The sequence below is a fragment of the Schistocerca gregaria genome, chromosome 3 (genome assembly GCF_023897955.1).
Source record: "Schistocerca gregaria isolate iqSchGreg1 chromosome 3, iqSchGreg1.2, whole genome shotgun sequence".
Lineage (NCBI taxonomy): Eukaryota > Metazoa > Arthropoda > Insecta > Orthoptera > Acrididae > Schistocerca > Schistocerca gregaria.
The window spans coordinates 868,560,495-868,572,587 of record NC_064922.1 but is presented as its reverse complement, the minus strand read 5'-3'; the positions used below and the strand labels follow the sequence as shown (position 1 = coordinate 868,572,587).

General features: G+C 37.6%; 1 protein-coding gene across 1 annotated transcript in view; it reads right to left on the bottom strand.

Annotated features, from left to right (window-relative positions):
- Nucleotides 1-1,422: 1,422 nt before the first annotated feature.
- LOC126354894 (lanC-like protein 2) overlaps nucleotides 1,423-12,093 on the bottom strand; it is a 143,858-nt gene continuing 133,187 nt past the window's right edge. Inside the window, exon 9 of the mRNA XM_050004952.1 lies at nucleotides 1,423-1,943. Within this exon, the coding sequence (XP_049860909.1) occupies nucleotides 1,867-1,943 (77 nt within the window). The 3' untranslated portion in view covers nucleotides 1,423-1,866. The remainder of the gene's footprint in view (nucleotides 1,944-12,093) is intronic.

Below are 12,093 nucleotides of genomic sequence, written 5' to 3'. Positions count from 1 at the left end.
CACAAATGTGAAAAGCTGTCATCAATGAAAGAGCTCTGTTGATATCACATTTTGACATGGAACTGAAAAAGAGTTGATGAATCCCACTAGATGAATATAGTGAACGTGTTTGTTATAGTTCACATAACTAAGACTATTCAGGAATGCAGCTATCCATTTAATAATACTGTTATGCCAGGCATCTTTCATATGTCATAATTCATGTATATAAGAAAGATTAAAAATCCACCTCTCAAGTTAATATAATCTGCAGCTTAGCAACAAGATCAGTTTCCTAACAGAAGCTACTGACTCTAAACTCTTCTGAAAGTTAAACTTTACAGGATTTGAGTAGTACATGTAGATTTGACACTATGCAAATCCAGCTGTAGGGCAACAGGTCAACATGACAATAAATCCATTATTCAACTATATATTTTGTCAGCAATTCATTAGGCACCATTTTGCCTATCATATAAAAATTCCTTCTGTGTGCCAAAGAATGTGAGATTAATCTGGAATTTGCAGGCTAGGAGCATTTTAGATCAACAATTTAAGTGAGCTGCGTTTCAAACAATCTTTGCTTCCAAACTCATGCTTATTTACACAGATGAATTACTTGATCTCCAGAAAGGTAATCATACACAAGGACAAAATGCATCCCACAGTTCCAAAACAAACTGATTTACGTGATTACATGATACGGGACTTTTGTTGGATGAAGCTTGTTACAAATTGATTTGGCTGGTGCCGTCTGCTGCAATTTCAGATGCTATGTTTTTCTAATGACACTCAATCAACAGATGCCCCACAAGCCAATTCTGCTGTCAATTTGACAGAGAATATAAGCATACTGCCACACCCAGTAGCCGGGTATTTTCCACCTAAATTGCTTTTCAGCATCACAAAATTTTTTCACATGTGTCTTTGTGAAAAGCAAAAGAAGAGTGTTGAAGTCTTATCAACCATGTCCCATTGTTAGAAGATACAATGTCCAGTTTCACGTCATCACCTTGCATTTGGATATTTGTACAATTGAACAGTGCCAAATAAATGATTTTGATCAGTTAATTTGACTTCACATATGACCTAGAGGTACTAAGATACTGTTTCTTCACTAAATGTATCACACAAAGATGTTATTAACACTTACTCTGATTTTATTTAACTTCCATCTACCAGAAAAGCTATGGCACTTCTATAAATTGCAAAGTAGTCATTTCTTTTTCTTTTTACATTACTGTCAAAAGACTGTTGACATGCCTTTGCAAATAAAAAATACTTGTTGCAATAGCATCAACTAAACAAAATAGAGACAGGAAAACATCCAAAAAGCAGGAAATAATGAGGGTATAATGGAAATGGAACAAATGTAACTGAAAGCCAAATCAATATTTGAAGTAGTTTCTAAATGCTTTGATGCAGATAAATAAATGATACATGTAAGGTTTTTAACTACAGTATTTATTGTATCTGTAATAATTAATTATCTTACACCAGCAGCTTTAACAGTATGTATGTGACATAATAAAAATGTAATGTAGACAACAATTACACTTACTGAGAATGATTCACATTTTAAATTTAATGAAGCATGCACATACAATTGAGACATTCAATCTTTATGCAGAATATATTTTCTTTTCCACCTTTGGCACATAATCAAGCTTTTCTAACAGCAGCTCAAGGTAATTAGCATATGAATACAAAACGGTATGCAGGTAGTTACACAGTAACAACATTCAGTTTTTCAGTCTATGCAATTTCAACACATATAATTAAGCTTTATGTTAATTTTAAAACACAAATAGAGGACACTGTATGCAGACAGTTATTTTAATCTGAAATTTGTTATCTTATCTACTGCACCAAAGTAACAGAGTATCATTACAGAGTGTACCCTGGAAATGCAGCTACGTATGGATGCAGAATGTCTACAAGGAAATATATGGTACCAGCAAGACCTGTGGAAAAAGAAAAAAATATGTCATTTTACTAAGAGAAACATCAGTTCTGTCAAATGGGGTCGTTTTTCACACTGAGGGGATTTTGGACAGTATGTTTTTTTTGCTCTTTCCCATTGCGTAGCAATGAACTGCTGTTAATTTTCATTTTCGCCAATTACTTTGAGCACAATACTGTATTTCCTATATTCCATGACTTACTTGGGGTTGAATGTGCACCTAAGTAAGTATCTGATGAACAGTTTCATTGTTGAAAGTTCATGCAGTATCATCAGATGGAAACTTTCTATTGTTGCAACCAGTGGAAAAATATTATAATTGCAGTTGTCAACGAGATCAGTAACCTAGGGAATTGAGACAATTGCTGTAAAAGTTTGCCAAGTTTTTCATAAAGTGATAAAATAATTATGTTTTTACATAATTGTGTTCTGTTGTGTGGTGATTTCGGTCAATGCTGAGAACATATAAAGGCAAGAAAGGGGCTAAAGTATGGTGTAATTATGATGTGGAACTTTTGATGAAGCTCTTCATGATATCCAGTGTTGCAAATTATCACAAAGAAAAGCGTATGATTTGTATGGTAAACATAGATGGACTCTACGAAATAAAGTGTGGGAAATACATCTAAAAAATTTGTGAGGATAACCAGTACAAAATGTGGAAGAAAGAAATGATGAAGTAACGTATGTTGAGGGCTGCAAATTGAGGATGTCCTTTTATTAAATTGGATATTAGATATTTAGTGAATGGGTACCTTGATAAATCTGGCTGAAAAGAGAAGAAAATTTCAAATTTTCTACTATTTTGTCAGAAGAAGAATGGGTGCATTTATTCCTCAAGTGGCAGTCAGAAGATCTCTCCATATGTTTACGAGAAAATATAAAAAGAGCTCACGCCGAAGTGAACAAAGTTACTGTTAAAATGTATTTCTCAAATATAAAACCAATGCTGAAAATCTTCAACCTAGCAACATAATCAACTATCATGAAACCAATATGTCAGATGATCTGGGCAAGCAACAGATAATTACAAAACAAGGAAGTAAGCTTGTTGAAAAATGGATGGATTCTTCAAAATCTAGTGTTTCAATAATGATGACAGCAAGTGCCAATGGTAAACTGCTTCCTCCACCTGCCATTCATAAATCTGAGCAATTCTGGGACCTGTGGCAAGAAAGTAGTTCACAGGTAAACCGTTACAATACAAATAAGATTGGATGATTTGATCTGCTCATGCTTGCAGACTGGTTCTTTACAAATGCTGTGCCCTATTTGAAGAAGTGAAAAGGGCCAACACTGATGACTGAGAACAACTTATCCTGACATGTGTCTTTATATTATTGTAGAATGTGAGCAGAACAATATTTCATTCCCTCTCCTTCACCCTTATAGCACCCACCTACTCCAGCTGATGGATGTAAGCTGTTTCAGACCAATGAAAGCACTGTGGTGAGCCATATTAATTGAATTGAAGAAGTGAACTCTTGAGACCATTTTCAAGGATACTTTTCATTCTCTTCTGATGCAAAGATTTCAGTAAATTCTACTGAAAACATAAAGAGAGGATTTTGCACCACGGGCTGAATCCCATTTGAACCAGCTCATGCGTTATGGAAATTGCCTGATACTGACAGGGGGCTGGTGAAGCTACACAGAGCCACAGACCTCCACTTTCGAAGAAATGCTCAATGAAGTTCGGTACCTGACAAATAAGCCTGGTAGTTCTTGCCACCACAAACTAGACGTTCCTCCTGGAAAATCTGTTATGGGCCATGACTTCCAGGGGAATGAAAACACTTCCAGGGGAATGAAAACAGTGTAGAGACAAGTGATAGTGCTTCTAGCAGTAGTGAAAGTGAAAATGACCCATCATCCAATGAAGTTTTACTGCTGAAAGAACATGCTTTTCTTGTTGCAAATTATAAATACACATCAAGGGACATACAAGGCAGTATGTTGGAGTGGCCACAAATGTCGGTGCAAGGGAAGTATATGTCAAGTTCTTGTGTCCACACATCAACAGTTGAAACATATTAGCGTTTGCTAACCTCCCTGATGAAATTACAATGCAAAAAGAATTTTTTGAGTACTTTCTTCACCAGATGAGAAGGGAAGGATGTTTATTTTTAGAGAAGATGTACTTTAGACTTGTGGGCCATCGTAACTTTATGACCACTGTTTGAAGTGTTTGCATCTTAACTTTGAATGCTGAGTAAGAAAAATGATTTGGATCTTTTGACAGATTTTCTTTGTTTTGTTCCTGCTTCTAATATTTCAATTTAGAACTTTAAAATTTGAAATTTATTTTGTTAGAAAATAGGACTAACCTTTAACAATTATATAGTGAAGATGCTGAGTCACAGATAGGCACAACAAAAAGACTCTCACAATTAATTGTTACATTCCATCCTGAATTTTCCATTGTTGATTTTTGAACTGACCCTTAATATATAAAATCCATTATCTCAAACCTTATCACTTATCCATAATGATGGACATCCTTAAGACATACTAAAAGTCACTAAATTCAAATAGGGAGAATGTTGGGAAAAAAAGGTCAACTTATGTCCAAACTCTCCACAAATACTTAATAACTTTGGATAGAGATTTTTAAAAGATGTTTCTCACCCCAATCCATGGGGAGATTTCGGACACTTTATTTGTCTGCCTCAGGCAAATATAGGTATATACACAGACTTTCTGTTTTTAGGACATTTTATTTGTAACCTATGCACATTATAGTGAAAATAACTTCAATACTGCCCAAAATCACCCAGTTTGAAGGTATGTCAAACAAATTTTTAAAAAATCACATCATCATCTAATATTTAATTTGTATACTGTAATGCACTTTTGCTCCTTATGCAAACATCTCAGATGCTCCAATACATCTCATTCTTAACCAATAACATTAAGAGACAGAGGTGCTCAACTGTACTTACCTTCAGGAAGCAAAATAATAGTACAGCCAACAGGCACATATAAAAATACACAACAATATTCTAGCTTTCAGTTCAGAACTATTAGTTCCTTCCTTGGGGAAGATGAAAACAGAATCATAGCTCACTCAGATTCCATGACCAGGGAGGCCCAACTGTTGTGACATCATTCTCACTATGGATCCTCACGCCCGTTCTGAGGTGAGTACTTTGAGCTGTGCCTCAACCACAAAGAACTTTGACCTATGTCTCACCACGAAACTATTCTTTCATGCTACCTTCTTCTGGCAGTATTATATTCTCTTTCTGTGCCAATACTATAAACAAAAAATTGTACTTCCCTTCATAATATTTGTGAGAGTGTATAACCACTATCTCAGCATATTAATTTGCCTTAGATAGGAAGTAGAATTTGAACTAAAACAAATAATGATGTGTCTGGCAGGAAAAAAATTAAAACAAATATTTTTGTTAATGTGGAAAATAATTTGTTGATACTGTTGGTCAAATGTGTAATTGGTGTGTATCTCAGGATTGGGAGCATAGGCTGCAATCAGCTGCAGATTGTCGCCTTGATTCCGAGACCATTCTCAGTTCTTTTCAAGACTCCAAGACCCCACATAGAAAGACCATGACATCAGATAAACCAATTATTTCAACAAACCATACAGCAAGTTTGGACAGTAAAAATTTCAAAATATTAGTTTTTAACTGTCAAGTTATTTGTAGAAGTGTCCCAGAGTCCTCATCTCTCAAATGTAAATTGCACGATGTTCTGCTGTGTGTAGGACAAAATCAGGCCATGTTGTTTTGGGTGGTTTGTAAACATTTGTAATAGTAATACCATGCAATTTTATGACAACTGTATGTATATCTGCCTCCACACTTACAGAAATCAGTGAAGCTTCATTTATGTTGTTACGGACATATGTAGGAATTCCACACACCTTGTGGTAAGTTACACCAAGTGCAGAATATCCAGGAATTCGACCTCGGCTTCAGAATATTTCTTCACTGGAAATGCGAGTTTCCTGAATGACAACATCAATAGTCACCACGAACTCTGGTAAGTACTCTCAAAATGATGAAAATGGGAGTATGCTAACAGAATGGGTTGAAGAGAATGATCTTTATCTAGTGTTTGATGCCAAAGATCAAGACAATTTCAGGTCAGCTGCTTGGGACAAGGCTTCAAATCCTGACTTATGCTTTGTTAGCTGCAACAAAAGTGGCTTTCCCATCAAGTCCACAAGGAAAGTGATAGATGCCTTTCCTCACAGCCAACACAGACATATAATAATACAAATTGGTTGCACAGTTCCTGTCATATGATCAACCCTGCATGCTCGACGAAATTTCCAGAAAGCTGACTGGATGAAGTTTTCAATGGAACTGGATAAGACCAATTGCCGGATACCTCCATCACATAAGAACTATCAATGCTTCATTGGTGCAGTGACAGCAACAGCTAAAAAGTGTATACCATGAGGATATCGAAAAGAATATGTTCCAGGATGGAATGATGAAAGTGAAACACTGTACTAACACTTCTAGCAAAGTGGTGACCCAGAGATAGCTATGGAAGTATTGTCCAGCTTGGACATGTCTCAAAGACAGAAATGGGCAGAAACAGTTGAAAATATGCACTTTACCCACTCGAGTAGGAAAGCATGGAGTCTTCTGAGAAAACCGGGAGGAAGTGCACCAGCATGCAGAAAAAATTCTGAAGTAACACCAGACCAAATTGCTTCACACATCATTACTACCTCAAGAGTGCCTCCTGACAAGAAACATACAAGACATATCAGAAGACAGCTTCGTGACCTGAAAAAGATGGCATCTCCCTCATCTGAGTATACCCATCCCTTCACAGTTTCAACCATTGACTCTGGACTGAAGGACCTCAAACCTCTTAAGGCGCCTGGATTCGATGGTATCCATCCAGAATTCCTGATCCACACGGGAGGAAAAGCTAAGAAATGGCTGGCAGAATTCTTCACTGACATCCTGCTGACTGGTCAACTTCCATTGGAGTTTAAAAAGGCGAAGATAATATCTGTTCTGGAACCTGAAAGCAACATGGTAGAAAGCTATCGCCCCATTGCCCTACTTAGCTGCTGCTACAAGCTTTCTGAAGGGCTAATATATAACAGAATAGTAGCACTATCCTAGAGAATGTTCCAGTTTATCAAGCAGGCTTCAGACCAGGGCATAGCTGCTGTGACCAAGTATTGTCTCTCACATCCATCATAGAGTTAGGATACCAAATGAAGCAGAAAACATCTGTAGCATTTGTTGTTCTAACTGCCGCCTTCAACACTGTGTGGAGGGAAGGCATTATCTACAAATTTCTCTGCATCATACCCTGCAGAACAATGGCTCAACTGCTTAACAGCATGCTAAGCGATTGGAAGTTCCAGGTAATCACTGGAAGCAACATAAGTAAGGAGAGGAAGCTGAACAATGGATTGCCTAAAGGATCGGTTCTCTCACCATTACTATTTAACCTCTTTTTTCTACCCAACACTTTGTCCAGAAATTACTGCTATGCCAATGACCTGGCTCTAGCCGTACAACACCAGGAAATGAAGACAACAGGACAAATTCTAACCAATGACCTCTGCACTAGATAATTACTTCAAAATCTAACCCATTGTGAGTAAAACAGAAGTGTGTTGCTTCCATTTAAATAATTGGTTGGTGAATGTAAAACTGGAAGTAAGTTTATTGACTTCCATAATGATAGTTGCTATACTGACATCATGACTGCTAATCCCCATTTCTATACTGACATTGTTGATAAGGTTCGGCCTATTTGTAGGTAATAGGTCTAATATATTTCAACTACATGTCGGCTGCTGAGCTATCTGCTCAAAAAAGTTTTCATAAAATGTGTTCAAAAGTATTTTTCATGACTTCTGTCTGTACACTCTTCCCCCCTCCCCTCCCCTGCCCTGCCCACCTACACTCGGTAGGTTAAGGCCACACCCAACTAGTATTCCATGATCTTGGTATTGATGTGCTATTGACCAGTCTTTCTTTGAGAGATTCTAGAACTGTCACAGCAAAATCACACTGCCAGCAAAAACATCCACCAATTAACTTGGCTTCAACTATACCTGTTACGTGTGACCAGATAACTTCCCTGTCACACTCAACTTCCAGTTTCAATGGAGACAATAATTTTGTTAACTGCAATGAACACTCCCCCTGCTATGGCCTCTAATCTATCTTTCTGATATATGTTCCACAACTTGCCAAATATCTCAGAGCTTTCCACTTCAGGTTTCAGCCAGCTCTCTGTTCCAAGAATAATTCGAGTATAAGAACTTTCCTGGAGGGCAGTAAATTCAAGAACATTATTATGAATAATTTGAAAGTTTACTGTTAAAATTATGACATGCTAAGTGTCTTTATTCTGAACATATTCTGACTTCCCTTGCTGCATATCGAATGGTGAGTGTTTATCAGAACATCTAGCCTGCAAAACTCTCATGCGCACGTCAAAACTATTCTGCTACCCGAGTAGCTGCTTCCTTCATGTAGTGCAGCCCTGACCTTTCAAGGGGAGTCCTACAAATCCCCACATGATAATACAGCTCTAGAAATCTGCAGCCAAGACCGCCACAAAGTTGATAAAGCTTTGGTTGAGACCTTCCACTCAGCTCCAAACCAATGGACCCCGATCAACTCTGAGAACAATGCTGAAAATTGTGAGCTCTGCTTGCATCTGAGAGTGAGGCTAGCAGCCTTCACCACCCCTGCCAGTGAGCTGTATGAACTGAAGATGGTCTCATAAAAGATGAAACAGGCATGGTTCGTGACAACATGAGCCATAACTTGCAGGCAGCTGCACCCTGCTCATTCGATAGCTGCAGGAGAGGCCACCTCTACATGTCAGATGAGCCCCCACCCCCTTCCCCCCAGCATACATACTGAATGCACATCAGCTTTCTCTCCAGCCCTGAATGCTATCTGCCTAAGGGGATCTATAACATGCCTAGCATTGAAGCTCCTATTAACCAGTAACCCCCCCCCATGTGCCTGCTTCGACCCTGCTGAATGAGCAACCACCTCTGCACTCACAGGGTGAATAGACAAGGCCAGGCACCCACCACAAAGGCCCTCTGCCTTGAGCGACGTGAACGCATTACCACCAGCTCCTCATCCTGCTGTGAGGGTGGATCCACTGTCGGGTGCACTAGGAGGTGCCTTGGAAGCTGAGCCAGTGGGCAAAACAAGTACATACTCTTCTATAAGACGCAAGTGAGAGATGTATCTACGCATTAAAATATGTATTAAAATAGACTGAATCAATTTAATCTTTACTTTACCTTGACATACTTTTCCAAACCTTATTTTTCTTTTTTAAAATTTTTCTTTTATTATTATTTCATAAAGAGTGTGGTTTGATTTCCAGAGGTTATTAGCATTTTTCGCACTTTAGTAGTACTGCATTGCAACGGCTCTCAATTTTCAGGTGTAACATTTGTAGTTGGGTAGTTAGTAGTGTAACAAAAAACAACACCATAGTAGCATTCGCAACACAGCCACTGGCTGTCAAGGATGTTCTTTTAGTGTCCTGACTAACATATAAGGTGATTCTGGAGGAATGTCACATAATTTGTGACATGATTCTACATGTGAAAATAAACTGAAGATGTTCTACAATCATGTGTCCAATTTTTGATCATTGCAGAACTGATTTTTGATCATTATGGAACTGGATTGGTTTGAGGTTTACAACAATCCACGAGTGGATATAGATACAATTGAGAATATTATGTACCAAAATGCTGTGTAGGCACTGTGGTGGACATAATGATGGCACAGATGATTGATCCATCCTACAAAATGTGTTCAAAAGTCATCCACCCATCTTAATGCACTTGTCAAGATGTTGGAGAGTGTGTTACATTGCACATTGATCATCATCTCAGTGGGCTTTAATGCAGGGAACAGCATCAATCATACGAGAGACAAGTTCTTCGTTCATATCCACTTTCGTAGCATACACATCCCTCTTTAAGCAGCCCCATAAACAGAAGTCGAATGAGGTTAGGTCTGGTGGTCCAGTTAACAGGTCCGCCATGGCTAATCCACCACTGAGGCAACATGTTATTCAGATACTGGGCTACTTGTCTGGTACAACGAATCAATGGCCCATCACATCGCAGGTACATTTGCATCATTACTCTAATGCTATGTCTTCCAAAGGCGCAGGTAGGTCTTCTATCAGGAAATACGTTTATTCTGCAGCTGTCATGATATTTGGCAAGAACACAGGCCCTATCACCAGATCATCAGTCATACCACACCAGATGTTTACTGAGAACCTAACTTGAAATCTTGTTTCCCTAATATCATGCAGGTTTTTCATCACCCACATATGAGAAATGTGGGTGTTCATCATACTACTGTGTGCAAATGTAGCCTCATCTGAAAAAAAAAAAAAAAAAAAAAAAAAAAAAATAATAATAATAATAATAATAATAATAATAATAATAATAATAATAATAATAATGTGTACTGCATGTCTGTGTACAGCCAATCATTCCCAAAATTGTTGTCTGCTTACTGAATCACCTGGACGCAGATGTTGCATGGGCTGCACTTGGAATGGGCACAAGCCCTCGGAATGTTAACATACACCAAACTTGCATTTGTGGAATATCGAGCTGACAGCTGGTGGGATTCCATTATACCATTGCAATAATGTCTTCCCTTTCCTCAACCGACTGGACAGTCTCACGTTCTAATGTAATGTTTACACTGGATGGAGTTCCATATTCATATAATGTTTGAAGACTCTGAGGAATACAGAGCATTTATCAGTCAAGGAAATATCTCTGGTATTCTGTCACGCCGCATGGGCACTGCCATTCCAGTACCCTTACACAAACAACATGACTGCTTATTCTGCATGGGTGAATGTATGCAAGCATGTTGGTATTCACAGACACAATGGACTTGTTTAATTAAACAACACTGAAGTACAACATGCAAAGAGTCTCACGACTGTGCATTGATCCAATCCACAATTGCACACTGGCTATGCTTGGAGCATTTGCCTCGGAGGGATATCACAGTGCTCATCATTACTCTGTCCACCACAGCACCTACACATCGTTCCAGTAAGTAATATTCACACTTGACTTCATACTCATTCATGGATCTGTGTAGTCTTCAACACCCTCCAATTCTGTAACAATCGATAATCAGACACATGTTCATAGGACTTTTATGATTTATTTTCATATGTAGAATTACCTCACAAATTAGGTGACATTCCTCCTGAATCACCCTTTATAAGGCAATAAAGTAATCCAGAAATAATTACATATGGTAGTAGATTAGCATCAGGTGTGATTTACTGCTCGTGTACTTTACGCATATAGCCCACGGTGGCTGCTTCCACCAATTAATATATTACTTGACATATCACAAACCCTGCAGGTTTTCCTCCATGATGAGATTTATGGAATGCAATGTGAGAATGAATAAATGAAAGATTAAAGTTTTGTTTATTTCACAGAAAAAATGCAACAGAAACCTCAATTGACTAGCAGCTGCGGAAAAACCGTCATAGCTTTTGATCTCTTAAGTAGAAAACTGAACAAAGTAAATATCAGGACTGTATGTATAGATAGTCTTCAACGACCTATGTATCCTTCCTATAGAATGATGATGGTGGTGGTGATAAAATGATACTAATCAACACCATGAACAAAGCCATATAAGCAGTCACCTTTCTATGATTAACATATGAACGAAATGGGAAGAAAACCTAAAATATCATTTGAAAAGTATCCTCTGCAGTACACTTTACTGTGATCTGCAGAGTCACTTGTAGGAGATTGACGGTTTTTTAAGAGAAAGAATTTTGTTAAAAGTTGCATGAAAGTTTAGAACACATGTATTGTGAAAGATTAATAATGCTATATTGGTGACAAAGTAAATCATTACTGCTTACGTATTAATTCATTATTGAATCAGTTGTAATATACTGCACAAAACAAAAAAAAAAAAAAAAAAAAAAAAAAAAAAAAAAAAAAAAAAAAAGATTTGGGTGGGAGGCATAATAGTGCAGTTAATAGGTCTTTTCTTTATATAGTAAAAATTATGATGACAACTGAATTTTAGCTGTGTATTTTTTCATTTAAAGTATCTTGGACTTTCTGAAAAGTTGTAATGAAAAATTTGTTGCTGCTG